The 19,770-nt window shown below is 41.2% G+C and overlaps 1 protein-coding gene across 1 annotated transcript in view; it reads right to left on the bottom strand.

Moving 5' to 3' along the window:
• The window catches only part of LOC308090849 (beta-1,3-glucosyltransferase-like), a gene marked incomplete at its 3' end in the record, with an annotated part of 82,419 nt that overhangs the window by 19,303 nt on the left and 43,346 nt on the right, over positions 1-19,770 (bottom strand). The window contains exons 10-11 of the mRNA XM_080436122.1: positions 13,029-13,098; positions 10,805-10,918 (exon numbers count right to left, since the gene is read on the bottom strand). Coding sequence (XP_080292248.1) covers positions 10,805-10,918; positions 13,029-13,098 — 184 coding nt within the window. The remainder of the gene's footprint in view (positions 1-10,804; positions 10,919-13,028; positions 13,099-19,770) is intronic.

Genomic DNA, 19,770 nt, shown 5'->3' with positions numbered 1-19,770 from the left:
AGGCGAACGTGAACGAAGAATCATTGCCGTGAACACGAACGAAATCGTTCGTTCACTGAAATTAACTTTTTTTCCCACCACTAAAGAACGCTTCCATCAGCACCGAAGAATAGAGGACGAGACATTCCGTGTCACTCTGACACTCGGCTCCGTGGTGAAGAGGAGCAGAGGAAATTGGCCTGAGGTATTGGATGAGTCATTGATGCCATGGAAATCCTCTCCCTGTGGTAAAATTGGACCCATTGAGGAGGACTAATAGAGCCCAACACTCTTAGTCCATGAGCCAGACAAGATTTCATTATCGAAAGAGTGGGCAAAACCATACCTATATTAAATTGTTCATAGGGTCAATACGAGTAAATAAATATATGATAACCTCTCCACAGGAGCAGCTTTTTCATGGTTATCACACATTTTGTTATTTTCCCCATACGTACATGACAGGTGAAAAAATGACAACATTTTAAACAGAGTTATCATAATGAAACTTCCTGAGTTGATTACTTACATGAAGACAATGATTTATCGTATTACAAGTTTTCTGAAATTGTATATTTTAATATGCAAATTAGGCATTAGGAAAATATGCCCGAATTTGCATAACTTTCCAGAATCAACATTGGAACATTGGACAAAGCCAGAGTGAACATTCTTATTTCATTTTGTTAAGATGTTGGAGTCAAAGGTTTTTAATGAGGGAATATTCAATATCTGGCTCAATGTTGGGGCTCTGACTCATGGACTAAATGCATAATTTGCATATTTAAATATACAATTTCAGAAAACTTGTAATACGATAAATCATTGTCTTCTTGTAAGTAATCGACTGGGGAAGTTTCATTATGATAACTCTTTTTTAAATGTTGTCATTTTTTCACCTGTCATGTACGTATGGGGAAAATAACAAAATGTGTGATAACTATGAAAAAGCTGCTCCTGTGGAAAGGTTATCATATATTTATTTACTCGTATTGACCCTATGAACAATTTAATACAGGTTTGGTTTTGCCCACTCTTTCGATAATCATTGCTCAATTTTGGGGCTCTGGCTCATGGACTATCTGCCTGAATTTCATTTTCGTTTCACTCCCATTATTCAGTCTGAAAGTGCAGCCGTTTTTCTGAGATGGGGCAAAGTGGTACTGCACTAATAAATCAATATCAATTAAACTATACAACCTATCTCTTAGCAAAGTACAAGCCCTTGATTCCAGATGAAGCCGGTCAATTTTAAATAAGGCACGAGTGTGGGAAAAATAAACTGTGGGAGAAATAGCGCGATGAAATAAAGTTTATCTAGAATAAAGAACATAGTAGGTAGAGTACTATAGTCTGACACTAATAATAAATATAAACTAGACGCGTCGCAATTTTGGGAAAGTGCAAAGTGTGGTTGCGCCGACGCCGGTCGCGGCCGACGCCGCCGGGACTCGAGGAATACGCCTGGAGGAATACCGTCGGAGGCCACGCGACGTGCGATTTGAATTCGGTGCCGATCGGATCCCGCGTTAGCGATAGGTGCCATTTTGATTTTAGGAAATAGGCCCCTCCCACTAAAGAAATATGCCCCTCCCACAAATGTAACGGCACAATTATATAGTCACGTCACTCCTGAGATCACTTGTGTTTCATTTTGAAAGGATTGATCCCCCCCAAAATAATGTTTTTGCGTCAAACGGTTACGTTTTGTGCATTTGTGGCGCCCCCTATGGATCAAAATGGAAATGCTTTTGGGGATTCGTGAACCACCATTGACATGTGATTCAAATTTGGGATTTATTGGACGTTTCGTTGGCGTTTTTTGTAAAACAGGCCCATCCCACTAAATTTGGAAGCCAATTACGGACGAACGGTATGGACTATCAAAATTCCGCTTGGAGGTCTTTATCGCATGGGTCCAGAGATCATGTGTACCGATCTTTGTGAGATTTGGACAAAATATGTGGGAAAAGGAGCTAAAAGTGTGTTTTGAAGAAAATTCAAAATGGCGGAAAATCTATCCAGACGCAAATGGGCGTGGCCTATATGGGGAGATGCGTCGATAGATGCGGCAATAAACTATGAACGTTCCCTCAAAGTCTTGTAACTCTAGCCCTTACGGTTTCTGAGACAAAATTACTTGAATTTGAGTTTTTTCATTTTCCCATTAAAGTGGATGGGGACATTTAATGCACTAATAAGTCAATAAATTGGTTCACATAACATACTGGATTATCCCAAACCCGATTGGGTCGTTTAGATTTGCAAATGAGAAAAGCCCGCCTTCTACAGCGTCACCAGACCCTGAATGTGAGGCTAGCAATTTCAGGGGCTGGAGCCAGGCTAGACTAATAGAGCCCAGACTCCCGCTTATGCAGACCGGGGGAAAGCATCCGTGTCGTTTTTAGATTTCTTTGGCTATTCAAAGACAGTAGATATGCAAGCTCATAGCGCGGCATCGAGTGCCGCGCTATGAGCTTGTGTACAGTATGTACTATTTTTGAATAGCCAAAAAAAATAAACCATTAATTTAAATGTATAATGAGCTTGTAGATCTGCTATTTATTTATTTTAATCCTGTAAATTTGTGCAAATCTTTGATTTTTTTTTTAAAAGTCAAATCTTTGCTTCTGGGGATTCTACAAATGTCTTCTAAATCCTAACAGTTTTTTTTGGAAAAACGTACAGTATGTAAGTGAGTGCTGGTATTCCTTTCTATGAACTTTATCTGCCTGAACCGTGCACCCTGTACATTTGTACTTCGAAAACTCGTCTCATGAGTGCTTGCTTCCTTCCTTTTCACAAAATCATAGTTAACACTCCAAATAAAATTATCCCACGAGACACTTTCAATCATCAACACCTCATTCTTGACAAAACATAACAGTGTGGGCCTGTCACCTCACACCATAAAGACGAGCCCATCGCCAGCAGAACCCGCTGTTCCGTCACAAAAACATCACAGTGAGAGGCAGACCGAAGGAACATCAAGACATGTCACATCATGCATGCCGCCACGTGCGTTTCACCGCAAATCAATTAAAATAAAAAAATACTTAAGTACAGTACTTGAATAAATGTACTTAGTTACTTTACACCACAGCTAACCAGGGGCGCTGGTGCCACCATAGCAGGAGGTGCGACATCAGCCCACAGACAACTCCTCGCTATGCTACGCATAACTCTTAGGTTTTTTTACGAAAACTAAAGAGCTAAAATAAAAAATGCAAAACTAACTAAAACGACCATCTTCGTTTCAGTTTTTTTACACCTTTCACCTGATGTCATGCGTTCCTCCAAATCTTTGAATAGATTTTTTTTTTTAAGCAAACACAATATTTTGAGATGGGGGTCTGCGGCCAAATACATATGATTTTGGGGGTCCTTGACATGAAAAACAAGAGCCTAAAAAGGACTTAAGTGAGTGCTGGTATTCCTTTCTATGAACTAGGATTTTGTGCCTTCTATGGCAGTGGTTCTCAAACTTTTTCATGTCAAGGACCACCCAAAATGATATGTATTTGGCCACGGACCCCCATCTCAATATATTGTGTTCGCTTAAAAATATATATATGTATTCAAAGATTTGCACACATTTTCACGATTCTTTCAAAAATAGCAGATCTATAAGCTCAGTGCCGCTATGTGAGCTTGTAAATTTGCTATTTTTGAATAGCCAAAGAAATCTTGAAATTACACAGTATGCGTTCCAGGTCTTAATGGGTTAATATCCAGAGTCCATTGAGGAGCCCAGACTCACGCTGTTAATATCAGTGGTGTAAAGTAACTAAGTACATTTACTCAAGTACTGTACTTAAGTACAATTTTGAGGTATTTTAACTTTACTGGAGTATCTCCAATTGTCTATACTTTTACTTCTACTCCACTACAACTCAGAGGCAAATATTGTACTTTTACTCGACTACAATTATTTGAAAACTTTAGTTACTTTGCAGATATAAATTATTACATTATAAAACACACATAAACCACTTTAGCCCTATTGTATACATAGGCTATTTGAAAATAGCCGATCTACAAACTCGTCGCGACACGTTTTGAGCTTGTAGATCAGCTATTATCAAACATTTTAGTACTTTTACTTTTGGTACTTTAAGTACATTTTGATACCAATACTTTTGTACTTTTACTTTTAGTAAATTTTGAAATCCGGACTTTTACTTGTAACAGGACCAATACACGGGCCAATTGTGTTTGTGTAGATGCTCCACAAAGACGGTTGCACCGCGGTGGATTCGAACCCACAACCTCCGTGGTGGTGGGCAGTGACTTTACCACTGCGCCACCCGAGCGCAGTGGTAAAACTGTTTGACGTAATCATGTTCTTTATATGATATATGTGGCATCCTTCTGTAGCTTTCAAGGGACTGTATCCTGCGCTCACTGTCCGCTATGAGTGCCCAGCTCTCACAACCATAGAGTAGGGTGGAGAGTAAAGTCTGACCTTCACTGGGAAGCTGATGGTGCTCTGAAATCTAGAAGTGTGTGAACTGTGAAGTGTTTAACACCTCTGGCAGTCAGGGTAATGGGTGTGAACAATAGATGGATAAATCCACCTCCAACCAGTCCCGCACTAGCTTAACCCATTAAGACCTGAAGCCGATTCTACATGTCTCCTAAATCCCAACAGTATTCTAAAAAAAACGTACACCAGGCACCAGCAGATCAAAGAATACAAATCGAAACGCAAGAGACAGATTTTGGCTGAATTAACTTGCTTTGCGACTCGAGCCCATCTCTCTCGCAGTGGTGTAAAGTAACTAAGTACATTTACTCAAGTACTGTCGGCCTACTTAAGTACAATTTTGAGGTAATTTTACTTTACTGGAGTATTTCCAATTTTCAATACTTTTACTTCTACTCCACTACATCTCAGAGGCAATATTGTACTTTTTACTCCACTATAATTATTTGAAAACTTTAGTTAGTAGCCAACTTTGTAGATGTTGGTTATTATCACAAAACACACTTCAGCCCTATATACATTTCGGCCATTTGAAAATAGCCGATCTACAAGCTCACAATGCCTGGCGATGCGACGCATCTTCAGCCTTATATAAACGTTGTCTATTTTAAAAATAGCAGAACTAAGCTACATGTTGTGAGCTTGTAGATCTGCTATTTTCAATTTTGACATAACATGTGAAACGGGACTTTCTGCATAAGGAGTACCTTTACTTTTTACTTGTACTTACTTTTTTTAAGTACATTTTGATACCAAGCGCCACCTCGTGGCTGAACGGCCACACTAAACTTTCTGAAAATTTCAATGGGAGGTGTTAAGAATCTGTGGGCGTCAACTTTAAAAGGTACCCACCAACACCTATGAAACCCAATGGAGTCCAATAGGCGGCCGTTTGAAGATCGCGCATGAACGAACAGGTAACCACTGTATGTTTCTATATCAGTGGTGCTCAATCTTTTTCATGTCAAGGACCCCCAAAATGTATTTGGCCACGGACCCCCATCTCAAAATATTTTGTTCCTGGGGGTCCCAGAAGCAAAGATTTGGGTTGAAAATGTTTGCTTTAAAAATATATTATTCAAAGATTTGCACATATTTTCACGATTTTTCAAAAATAGCAGATCTACAAGCTTGTCACGTGTTGGACAAGAACCTTTACAAGACATACAACAACGATGTCCTCTTGCAGATAAGGTTATTATCGCAGTGAATGGCTGTGTGTACTATTGGCCAGGGAGCAGACTTGAGAACGTGCTGATCTGCTTCCTACTGTAGCTTCCTGCATCATCAACACAGACACTAAACTTATAATAGCCTGCTGTCAGCACAGCCTGTGCTTCTGGTAAGTAGAGACCGGTGAAAGAGAGGACAGAAATACAGAAAGATACGGAGAGAGGTAGAGCAGTGGTTTTCAACCCGCATACCCCCATATCAAGGTCCATTAATTATTCGGCATTTGAGCCACGGAACCACCATTTGATGAGATTTAGCCTCTCAGACCCAAAACTTTAATACTTCTTGTAAATTAAGTAATGCAGATGTTTAACAATATTCAGATCTATAAGGGTCGATTTGGTTACCAACTCGCCATCATTTAGCTGGGAACCACCTGGAGCCGCCTCAAGGACCACTGGTGGTCCCCGGACCACTGGTTGAGAACCATTGAGGTAGAGAACAGGGGAGAGCGCTGACTCTCTGGCTTCCAACGCTTACAATTCAACTCAAGGTGACTTTTTTATTTGAAATACTGTCAATCTGTCCGTACGTATAGCTCCTTTGCCCCTACGGTCAAAGTGTTGTGTCACTGGGGACACTGGATGTATTTCTGACTGGGGACATACACGCAGAGCCTTTACCTGTAGCTATACACTGCAAGGGGCGAGGGGCAACTGGGTTGCTTTTTAGTTAGACGCGAGCTTGAAGAATTTCAGTGTCCAGAGTGCTTGTATAAATTCGGATATTTCAATCCATTTATTGACCATTTAAACCAAAAGTATATGAACAAACTCTTTAAACAAATAACACTGAACGCCGACCTGTACGGCACATCAACATGACACGGTCAAAAATTGTTTGGCCTTTTTCCCCTTGCACACCTGGGGATCGTCACCCAAGGCCAAGTATAAATGGGTAACCACCCCCTGTGGTGGTTCCCATGGTGACAGACAATGTGACACCTCTCCTGTGGTGGTTGCCATGGTGACTCACAATGACACACCTCTGCACAGTGAGTTAAAATAAAACAAAATAAACAGAAAAGGCATTTTGGCTCCAACACACCGGCCCCTGTATGTATCACCGTGAAATTGACTAATTAGTAATTACGATATTCTGGTCGGATTTTCTGAGCTTTTATTTGATAGTACAGTGTAAAGAGACTAGAAACACGAAGAGGATTGACATTCCCGGCTGGCCGGGAATCGAACAGGGTAAAACGGATCGTCCAAGTGTGAAATTGACTTCTGAAAGGAGGGAGGGTCATCCGGATTAGAAGATGAGGAAAGCTTTGAGAGAGAGAGAGAGAGAGAGAGCGCGTGTTCTAAATGTTTTCATAGTCTCATAGTCATAATCAGCATGCCTGCTGATTCTTACGTGGTTTTATCAACATATTCAAGTGAGATGTGTTTGTTTTATAGACTATTATTTAACAGCAATATTGATATAGCTACCGATATGTATGACACCTGAATTTACCCACGGAATAAAGGTCTATATGATGATATCCATCTATCGATACAGACAGACAGACAGACTTTCGTCTGTGAGCACAGCCGTCCTGTGCTCTCATTGGCTGTAACACGGATCTCCTCGGTGTGCGGTCGCAACCCCGTTCATACTGTATGATGTCCAGTCAGCGACAGAGCCAAATATCAAACTATCTAGAACCGCTCGCGAAGGCATGGCCGAGCGCTGGAAAAGTGACCAGTTCGTCTCGCAGAGCCTTTCACAGACAGCGAGCAAAACCTCGGCGAGCGAAGCCCGATCTTGCGTCAGATCGGGGGTTTTGTCAGCAAGCGCCAAAAAAGGTCCCCGACAGCATAATCAGACCAAATATCTTGCAGTGTGTAGTAGCCCTTACTTTCCTTGTTTTACAAGGTGGATAGAATGATCAACTGCAACACTTGGAAGCTCCCAGCAGGGGCCCAATTCACTGGATTGAAGTGTTAGTGTTATAGTTTTGTTGTGCTGGCTGGAAGACGCATATCGACCATCGGCTTGGAGTCTGAACACATTCCATTCAATTCAACATTCCTATTCAGATTCACAGTGTGTTGACAACACAACACACACACACAGAATCGTTTATGTTACTATATGAGGATATCAGCATTTTAGGACTGTGATTTTACGAATGGCATACAAAAATAACTTGGGACATTTTAAACCCAAACGCTGCGTTCACACTGGCAGCTACAAAAGATACAGTCACTGTGTCACTGTTGAAGTGCAGATCAACATGCTCGTTCACGTCAGCATGCGTCCAGACAAAGATATAAGGAGAATAACTTAAAACTTGCTGACGGAAATAATTCTGCCGGAACCCGACTCGAGACCAACCTGTCCTGGATCACCTTTTATCAATTGATGATTTTTGTGTATGTACTCTCGACAGCATTGCAAATGAGGGTAAACTTCAATGCTCTTTTCGAGAATAAATAAAGGTTTCAATATGTTGGATGAATCCAACAGGATAGCGTTAGTATCGCAGCTTTTGATAGAGTAAATGTAGTTCAGCTGTCACTGGCAGCGTTGTGAATGCACCGTGGCACAGCAAGGCTGTGCAGATCCCACATTAGATTGAAAGCTTACGTAATTAATCATTAATTGCTTTCAAACTGTCTCAGATTGGAGTTACATTAATTATGAGAAGAGAACTGCCATGCGGTCACTTTGAAAAACAGAATGTAACACTGCTAGTTTGAAGTAGAATGAATCCTGTTCTTTACTAATAACCGGTCTGTCATACAATATACGATAAAATGACCCTGTAAAACCCTGTGTTACCCTTGTGGGAAAAAAAAAATAGGCCTACATAAAAACATTTACAAACACGAGAATTCTCGTGTTTGGTACTCAATGTGTTAAGACACGTACAGATATAAAACACAGAAACAACAACAAATAAAACAATAACAAAAAATGTGTAAGTTAAAAACTATTACATGATGAAGTTTAAGAGCAGGTAATTAAATTGGCCATAGGATATTCGGGCATTGATTTTTAGCGTGAGTTGTAGAGTGTTCCATGAAATAGGAGCAAACTGTATAATATTAACGTCAAATCAAGCATCAAGTTAAGGGGGAACTATTTCTTTGTAGGCTATTCTACAAACTCCAGGTGTTTTCCATTTTTAAACAAAACAAAACACTGAAACCATAAACCATAGTTGAGAAAGAGACATCCAGGAGACCACACAGCAGTGGAACACATTTCCAGAAAGACAGATGATTGATTATTTGGGCACTGGTGTGTTCACCATGGCTGTCTGTAATGAGACTGACTGCTGCTGGCCTTGCTGCAAACAGGCTACCGATGTCAGCTGCACACTACACACACTATGATACCGTTGCTGTGTTCAAGGCCATACACGTGCACACATAGACATGAAAGGGGGCTTGAACCCCTGCCCTTTTACCCATCGTTAAAAAAGTGCCCTCTCTGGACTGATTATTATTTATCTATTTTTACCCAAAAATAAATTTCAACTGCCCATAGCGGCCTAACGGTAAAGCCGACGGGAATGGCAGTGGATGTATTGGATGCAGCTCAAAGTTAACTTTCCTCAGGTATCTAGTTTGTATCTGGATTTGAAACCCCCCAGATGTATCTATCGGTAAGTGGAGATCTCTGGCTGTCTGGCTGCACGAGGACATTGTTAAGAGCATTCGAGTGGTCTGAAGACTACAAAAGGAGCATTTGTAAAATGCAGTCTATTTACATAATGGGATAATAGCCTCTTTCTCAACGGGTACAATAGTGATCACACTGGCAGCTGCTGAAAACTACATTACATTAGTCATTTATCAGATGCTTTTATCCAAAGCGACTTACAATAAGTGCATTCAACATAGGTACGTAACGAAACTACTAATCACCAGAAGTCTTAAGTGCATTCTCTTCTAAAACAAGCAGCTAAGAGTATACCTATAGTCCATGAGCCAGACAAGATTTCATTATCGAAAGAGTGGGCAAAACCATACCTATATTAAATTGTTCATAGGGTCAATACGAGTAAATAAATATATGATAAGCTTTCCACAGGAGCAGCTTTTTCATGGTTATCACACATTTTGTTATTTTCCCCATACGTACATGACAGGTGAAAAAATTACAACATTTAAAAAAGAGTTATCATAATGAAACTTCCTGAGTTGATTACTTACATGAAGACAATGATTTATCGTATTACAAATTTTCTGAAATTGTACATTTAAATATGCAAATTAGGCATTACGAAAATATGCCCGAACTTTCCAGAATCAACATTGGAACATTGGACAAAGCCAGAGTGAACATTCTTATTTCATTTTGTTAAGATGTTGGAGTCAAAGGTTTTTAACGAGGGAATATTCAATATCTGGCTCAATTTTGGGGCTCTGGCTCATGGACTAAATGCCTAATTTGCATATTTAAATATACAATTTCAGAAAACTTGTAATACGATAAATCATTGTCTTCATGCAAGTAATCTACTCAGGAAGTTTCATTATGATAACTCTTTTTTAAATTTTGTCATTTTTTCACCTGTCATGTACGTATGGGGAAAATAACAAAATGTGTGATAACCATGAAAAAGCTGCTCCTGTGGAAAGGTTATCATATATTTATTTACTCGTATTGACCCTATGAACAATTTAAAATAGGTTTGGTTTTGCCCACTCTTTCGATAATCATTGCTCAATTTTGGGGCTCTGGCTCATGGACTACTAGCGCTAAGGTAAAAGTGCAATATATCAGCTACCTACTATCTTAAACAGATGAGACAAGTAGGAAAATCAAATGAGCAAGAGCTAAAACAAATGTGTATTGAATAAACAAGATAAAATAAAACAAGAAAACAAGAGCTCGTAAAAGGACATTGTTAAGAGCATTTGAGTGGTCTGAAGACTACAAAAGGAGCATATTTTGTAAAATGCAGTCTATTTACATAATGGGATAATAGCCTCTCTCTCAACGGGTATAAGTGTGATCACACTGGCAGCTGCTGAAAATGTTGCAAATTGTTTTGGAAGCAAAACCGTGAAGATATTCATGTGGGGATTTACTCAGAAATCAGATTTTGACTGTGCACCAGAGCCAAGACTGTAACATGTAAACACAGACAATGCGTCAACTGACCTCTTTCAGTGTTGGGCATCCCCAGATGGATTGTGGGTATGGAGGGATCGGTGACATCGCTGTAGTATTCTAAAAAAGCAGCGTCTTTGCCCCAGGTGGCTTTCACCACAGGAACTGATGAAGGGAAGGGAAGAGAAGAGAAGAGAAGAGAAGAGAAGAGAAGAGAAGAGAAGAGAAGAGAAGAGAAGGACACAGAGATGGATTTCAAATCACATTCTACCTGACGTTGTATACAGTCAGTACACTACACAGTGCCTGACTTGTCTCCATGTGTTCTTCAGTGTATATACTGATTTAATTCATTCACAAACGCTAGTCCACTAGTAAAAATGTACGGCTAGGTCTATGTGTTTCTGCCAATATTGCTGAGCGCTCCTTTTGTATGACTGTGGCAAAAATAAAGTTCCACAAAAAATGTTCATCACAAGCTGGCATGGTGGTGATGCCTGGTTCAGGACGAAATGTCTGAAACGCACCCCATTATGCAAGACATTTCACTCTGTCATTGAATTTCAAGTAGGGCTCCGGGCGCTGCTAAATTGCAGTCAGGATCATGGGTGACTCATATTTTGACGATGTTTACCGTTTACAAAAAAGAAAATAGCCCATAAACGGCTGGTTGATTTCAACAATGTTGGAAACAGAATATTTTCATCATTATGCAGATTGTTGCGATTTGAACAGGTCGATTTCAGCTGGCTGGCTAAGTGGCCCTGAAGAGCCATCAGAGTAAGGCCCCGTTTACACGACAACGGTCTCTACAGAAAACGGCAAAATAAAGTATCAGATGTGCCGTCCGTTTAGACGGCAACGGTGTTATCAGGGGTTGAAAACGCAATAGAGTGAAACCCCCTTCCAGTGGAAAACGCTGCGCCTCGCGTCTCCATGTAAACGGACAAGACAGTGTTAACCAGTAACCAGTGTTGCCAGATTTTGCGAGAGAAATAAGCAACAGGTCTATGAAAACTCAAAAGAAGCGACTAGGCTACGGCTATTTGAAAATAGCCGATCTACAAGCTCACAACGCGTCGCGATGCACCGCGTTGTGAGCTTGTAGACCTGCTATTTTCAAAAAAGAAAATAGTAATCTTGAGAAAATAAAAAGTAAATTTGGAACATTTTTGAAATATTTTAACAACACAAATCTTGTATGGGGGTCTCTGGCACAAAATATTTTCAGATGGGGATCTGTGGACAAATACATTTTAATTTCACATGATGTTTAAGAGCCACTGGTTTAAACAACATTAGGAAACAAGCCCAAATAAGCAACTACACTTTAGAAACAAGCCCCAAGTCGCTTATAATAAGTGGACATGGCAACCCTGCGTTCAACCACGCTGCTGCACTGGTGTATGTAAATAAAGGAAGTAGAACGGAAGTTCTGTCTTCGCATGCGACCAGTCTTCGCATGCGTGACTGGTCTATATGGCAGCGAGTCACACTGACACATAACACCTACAGTAGCATGCACACTACAGCGTTTTAAATCACTGGAGTGTCTCCGTGTAAATGCATAATAAGATGTGACAACGCAACGGCACTTTGTCGTTTTCTGTTCTGATCGTTGCCGTGTAAATGTGGCCTAAGTGTAAGCAAATAACTCACATGGAGAGGCACACTCTAATGTTGTTTTGTATGGTAAAGTGATTTCACGTTAACCCCAATCGACTCACAAACGCACACACAAAACACACGCATGCATACATGTGCGAGCGCACACACAGTGTGTGTGTGTGTGTGTGTGTGTGTGTGTGTGTGTGTGTGTGTGTGTGTGTGTGTGTTGCTCGGCAGACAGCATAAACCAAGGACAGTAATTTATCATGCCAGTGGAGGTGAGATATGGTGACTGTAGACAAACCGCACAGCATCTGCTGTCATTTCTATTTTTCAAACCACTAGCACAATGATCTCTCATGAGGATAAACGGTCGTGGACAAAAGTTTGCTGAAACTTGAGATTGCTAAGTGTTTGATTAAGCAACACTGCACTGCAAATACAGTATAAAGAAAAAGGGTTTGGGTTGTCAATTATGTTCGGCAAAGCAGATGTTTTATGAATGTTTGGCTTGTATACAATTATTTGGCTTGTCTTATGGTAAGATACACTACAACGCACTTTAAAAATACAATATTCAATTCAACAGCTGTAGTCGTAGTGCGTGGGTAACGCATGCACATACGCGCACGTACACGCGCGCACACACACACACACACACACACACCTCGATCAGAGTGGAACTTTTGGCAAGTTTTCACAGCAACAAACAGCTTGTCCTTCTCTACTGGTGTTCCCTAGAGAACAGGGGAAAAAAACAATCAAAAAGATCCCACACATATCTCCTCAGAGGCACAGAGCATAATCAACCTGGATATGATCCAGGCAGGGAGAGGCATGAATTATGAATGAATCAACACTGGGCAACACACTTGAAGTTCTCCTAATTGAGAGGCAGACAGTGGAACGTCGGTATGCCAATTGATTCCTCCCCACACACATTTCCAGTGGTGTAAAGTAACTAAGTACATTTACTCAAGTACTGTACTTCGGTACAATTGTGAGGTACTTTTACTTTACTGGAGTATTTCCAATTGTCTATACTTTTACTTCTACTCCAATACATCTCAGAGACAAATATTGTACTTTTATTCCACTACAATTATTTGAACACTTTAGTTACTAGTTACTTTGCAGATATAAATTATTACATTACAAAACCACTTTAGCTCTGTTTTATACCTAGGCTATTTGAAAATAGCCGATCTACAAGCTCACAACGTGTCGCATCGCGACGCGTTGTGAGCTTGTAGATCTGCTATTTTCAAACATTTTAGTACTTTTACTTTTGGTACTTTAAGTACATTTTGATACCAATACTTTTGTACTTTTACTCAAGTCCATTTTTAATTCCGGACATTTACTTGTAACAGAGTACTTCTAAATTGCAGTATTGACATTTTTACTTAAGTAAAACATTTGAGTACTTGTCCCACCACTGCTCCCCACACACATTTCTGTGTGCACGTCGTCACAGCTGTTGTATCCAGCTGGCTCGGCTGCCGGTGAGGAGCCCGCACACCGCTCCGCCCTGCTCCCGCTCACAGCCCAAAGGACTACGTGCAGTGACACATTAATATCATCCTCCCCACCCGGCTTCGCTCCCCCGAACACAAAAATGGTGGTTTTGTATAGACGCTCGACAAAGCCGGATGCACCATGGTGCTGGTGCATTCGAACCCCTGGAGTCTAGACTTCGCGGCGGTGGGCAGGTACTTTACCACTGTGCCACCCGTGTGCCACAGTTATTGACTTTGAAGGAAATTGTGAAGCCGTGTGCAAAAGAGGATCTACAAGCTTGTAGATCTGCTGTTTTGGAAAAAAAATTAAAAAAGTACATTTAAGGTTTTTAAATATACATATTTTTTAAAGCGAACATTTGTAACTCAAATCTTTGCTTCTGGGGGGTCCCTGGAACTAAATACTTTGAGATAGGAGTCCGCGGCCAAATGCATATAACAATCCTGTGAAATAGTCACCCTTTACTGAATCAAATGTATAATTTTCTGAGGCTTCATGGTTCGGAAAGCTATCTTTAAAGAACACAAAAGCTCTGAATTTAATTAGTTGAATGTAGGCCGATTGATGAGTCATCCCTGCACACCAGACGATTAACGGTGACGTTCAACCTCCTCTTGGATGGAGGCTTATTATAGTCCCACGGTGTGGAAGAAAGTGCAAAAGAAAGGAAAGAAAGTAAAAATAGCTTTGTTCTAGCAGCCATCACTCACAACAGAACATAGCTACATTGCACATAGAATATAGAAACAATATTTGTTTGCACACACACACACACACACACACACACACACACACACACACACACACACACACACACACACACACACACACACACACACACACACACACACACACACACACACACACACACACACACACACACACACACACACACACACACACACACCTGCATGGGCCTCCTAGAAAACTGCTCAGGGTATATATTGTACAGAAGACAACGGAGCGGAGCGGACAGTTCGGACAGTTAAAGTACAACGAGTAATGACAGTCATTACTCATCTGCTGCAAACTGAACTGACCAGTCTGGAGGACCTCTACACAGCGCTGCCTCAATAAATCCCTGGTGATGATCATTAAAGACCCCACCCACCCCCATAAAATACTTTTCCCCCCTCTAAAGTCCAAAAGGGTGAAGGGATCCTCTCTAGCAGGCTGAGGAACAGTTTTTTTTTTCAGACCGTTAAATGACAGTGAAAAGTGAATGTGCAAAAACTCTTTGTACTCTGCACTATGCACTTTCTCTTGATATTCTTGCCCTGTGTTTATTGTTTATCGAGTGTTTTTTAGGTTGTTTTATCATGTTTTTATTGTTTATTGTATTGGAGCTTCTGAGTGTATGTTTTTCACATGTATGTATATACCTAAACAGTGCATCTGATCTAAGTGACAATAAAGTGAATCTGAATCTGCATCTGCTGACGGGTCTAATAAAGTATATACCTTGGTCCTTTCACAAAAATTACACCAAGTGAAACAAAATCCCACATTATGTTGCTGTCGTGCAGAAATCTACCATCTCCATATTTCAAAGTTTGATGTTTTTCTTTTCATGCCCTGCTTTGTTGTACAAGCGTGTCACGCAAAAGTAGCAAAAACAGCCGAAATATATATAGACTGACATATATGTTTGATCATTCTGATTGAGAATATCACAATTTAATGAAAAATGTATGTTAACCACATTAACCCTGGGCGTCCTGATTTTGGGCAAATTTGTCATCGTACAAATAAGTATATACTGTACAGCAGAGGTCTTCAACAGGGGGTCTGGGACCCCAACAGGCCACCAATAGCTTACTGTAATTGCTTACTGTAAATTGCTCTGGATTAAGAGCGTCTGCTAAATGCCTAAACAGTAAACTGTAATAGGTGGAAATGGAGGCGAAGGTATAACATTTGCATTCAATCACCAATAAAAAAAACAGCATTGAAGACCTTAGGATAGACCCAATCTCATCCCTCGGCTGTTTCTTTCCTTTGAATTTGACTCTGGGGCGACCGCCCAATAGAATGTTGACAACAGGATGTTGGCCCGTTTGGTCCGCCCTCAGCCCTACTCTTCCGGTGGGGCGCCTATGTTTTCATTCCCACTAACAACATTTCTCCCACGGAACACTTACAGCATTTCTCCCACAGAACATGGATCGTTTTGGTTATAGAGCACCAAAGTCTGACATAATTTACGCATCCTACCTGGGTCGCCTTTTTCCCCCCCATTCTGAATTTCCATAGACGTGTTTAATATCGCGTCGAATAAGAACTGTGTTCCAAAAATAAACAAATGATCCCGGCGGTTTGACTCCTATGGATATGAAGCATCAACTGATGGTGAGAAAACGTTAATGTTACTTCCGCCGAATTAGTAAAATTTTCGCCAGAAACAGACTGTATCAAATATGAGTGACTGACTATCATAAACGATACAGAGCCACCTCCCTGACAATATCGCAGAGACAGTGTGTTTATTTTTGGACCACAATTCTTATATGACGATTCTAAGATGACCCAATGTTATTCTCCATAGAGAAAATACTTCCCCGACCCAGGGGATGAACGAGTGACGTCAGGACCTCTGTACTCTATAAGCCCACTTTGTTTCTATGATGGAAGAACAAGTTAAAATGTTACTAACTTTCCGTGGTGTTGTCGATAGATGCAGTAGCGCAGCTCGGAATCTGTTCTTGAGAGATTAGGATAGGCCTGGCCGCCTGCACTAGACCTCGCCAGACACAAATAAATATACGGTAATGTGCAATCTGTCTCAGTAAAAGAGCACATAATAGTTATCTACTATGTACCTTACCGGGTATCATAACTGCTGTTACTGCTGAAAGGGAGTGAGCCTCTCCCTTCGTTGTGCATTAGTCACCTTTATCGGTCTGTTAATTCAGGGAATCTCTGTATGGCTGTATGTGTGTCCCGGGACACACAGCCAAACAGTAATACAATATTTATTTATGTTCCAGTGTTCAGTACCAAAATCACAATTAAATTGTTAATCGCAATTATTTGTGAACTATATTGACAGCCATCGGCCGAAGGACACATTTTGAGAGAAACATCACGGCAACATCCTAAACAACCAGGCTAAAAGCCTGCCTCTTTATAGTCTCCTTGTGAGCACATTGTACTCTCCATAAATGTGAGAAACCACACAAGCAAGACTATTCGCTGTTAAGAACCCACATCCGAAGGCACCTCAGGACAGTGACACCATCACCTATTCATGACACATAACAACTTAGAGAACGTTTTGGGACTTCTAGTGGAATCATTCATCACTGGGACAGGATTGTCTTTCATCCCCAGTGCCGTTTCCATCACTTTGTATGGCTCCCAATCCCCAACTGGATGGACATACGCGCACACACACGCACACAAACAGATATTTATCATTTTCATGTCCTTTGTGTAGCATTGCATCCATCATCCCACACCACCAAAGTCTCCAGACTGCCATTAATATTGTTCTCTTCTTCAACCTTGTTCTTTCTCTCTTCTCTAACTTCTGCCGCATCCCGTCCCCCCCACTCTCTCTCTATCTCGCTCTCTCAATTGCTAGTCATGTTTGTGATAGGATGTGTGTGTGTGTTGCTTCACAGGCTCTCTGAGGGTTGAAGCCGGGTGCGGTGCCGGTCCCATAGCCACCAAATATTATTGTATTAAAAGTTGAGTAAACATTTACTTGTTTTGACTTCACTCAACCTTCCGTTGGGTACACAACGTGGTGACAAATTACACAACCCCATTACTTGAGTCAAAGTACAGATACTCTTGGTAAAATATTGCTCCGCTACAAGTGAAAGTTGCTCAGTCAGATGTTTTACTTGATATAAGGAACTGAAGTAGTTGCTTTTAACGGCTTTTTTTTTTACGGCTATAGACACACGTCTATAGCCGTTTTTTCAAATCCAACCGTTGGTCGGAGGTGACGTCAGTCCAAAAAACGTCACTTCCGTCCGCTCCAATGATAGGATCTTGAGAAAACGTTTTTTTTTACAGTGGTCTAAACAAGCCATTTTCAACGCGCGATCACTCTGCAATGGCGGATCGCGGTAGAAATATTATTGTTCCAGTCGTTAGACGGGACCCTCGTCCATCGCGCAGACACCTTTTGTTTAGATCCGGGTCCTCGTGGAGGCTTCTACAGCTCTAAACAGATCAGATCGGTGTAAACGGTAAGAAGCGCTGGCACTGGATGTACCCCGTTTCAAAAAACCTCTGGCACTCGATGTGTTAACTATTCAAACTTACATTTTCTTCTTAAAATGATCAAATTGAGGTGTTGTTTCCACAATGCATTTACAGAACCCTGTGGATCTCTGAAACCACCCAATGAATTCACTGACTTACTGTACTGTAGAACCAGAACCACTATGCTGCAAAGACACTTCAAGCCCTAGCGAACCGCAAGGCGAGCAAGTGAACAGCCAATGGCCTTTAGCGCCAACGAGCGTGCCGTCTGAGTGGGCAAGGCGTGGTGGACAGAAGAGTTCATCACCCGTCTGCCTACATGCCTGCCTGCACACACAAAGGGCAACTTCTCTGAACTTCAGTGTTATATGTATTAGACCCTCCAGAAAAACGCGGGCAAAAATCCTTGATTTTCTCTCTAGACTAAACCATGAGTTTGAGCTACTCTCAGGCGTTCTGTCTGCCTGTCTGTTTGTCTGTCGGTCACACACACACAGATCTTCAAGCTCACAATGCGTCGCATTGTGACGCAAGCCAGACATTATGTCTGGCTTGCCTTGCACGCACGCACGCACGCACGCACACGCACACAGTAAATAGCAAATCTACAAGCGCACAATACGTCACATCGTGACGCATTGTGAGTTTGTAGATCTGCTATTTTCAAATGGCCGAAATGTATATAGGGCTGAAGTGGTTAATGTATGTTTTGTGATAATACTGTAATAATAAATCTACAGAGTAACTAAAGTTTTCAAATAATTGTAGTGGAGTAAATCGGAAATTGGAAATACTCACGTAAAGTACAAATACCTCAAAATTGTACTTAAGTACAGCACTTAAGTAACTGTACTTAGTTACTAATGTGTCATTAAATGTGCAATCTGGGAACCCATCGCCAACTGAAAATGAAAAACAGCGCCCTCTGCTGTTTGTTCTATGTCTGTTGGCTCTGGGCGGAAGAAAACGTAACGCTAGTGCTCAGGGAAACCGGGGTTTAGAGGTCTGCCTTCAGCTTTCTCTTCCGGTGGGTGCCACTATGTTTTCATTCCCACTAACAATATTTCTACACGGAACACTAACACCACTTCTCCCAGAGAACATGGATCGTTTTGGTTATAAGCCCACTTGTTTCTATGATGAAAGAGTAAGTTAAAATGTGAATATCTTTCCGTGGTTTTGTCTGCTCCGCGGACGCTATTGTTAAATTAGTTTGGGTTTGTTTCGAGGGGGAAAGATCGACGGACATGTGAATCCCGCCCACTACATTTGATTGGGTAAAGCGCGGCCTACTTCCTGATCTGAATGCGCACAAGTTATGACGAACCTCCCCGACAGATTCCAACGCAGCGCAGAATCTGTTCTTGAGAGATTATTAAATGTGAAATATATTCACATTTAATGACGTCCGGTTTAGCAGAAGGTGGGCGCAATGAAACACTGTTTGGCACATTAATGTGACTATTTTCTATTTTGTTCTAAAAACATTGGGAGGAGCGAACAATGAAGGAATGAACATGGTATTAGAGTTGGTGATACATTTAACTAAAGAAAACTTCAAACTGGGGCACGGTGGCGCAGTCGGTACTAGCGCTGTCGCCTCACAGCTAGAAGGTCTGAGGGGGAGAGAGAGGGAGGGAGAGTGGGTGTGTTTCACCCACACAATAATCCGG

This window comes from Gymnoscopelus braueri (genome assembly GCF_963280865.1).
Source record: "Gymnoscopelus braueri genome assembly, chromosome: 8".
NCBI classification, from domain to species: Eukaryota; Metazoa; Chordata; class Actinopteri; order Myctophiformes; family Myctophidae; genus Gymnoscopelus; species Gymnoscopelus braueri.
Note: the sequence above shows the minus strand (reverse complement) of the source record. Positions and strands in the feature narration are given on the sequence as shown.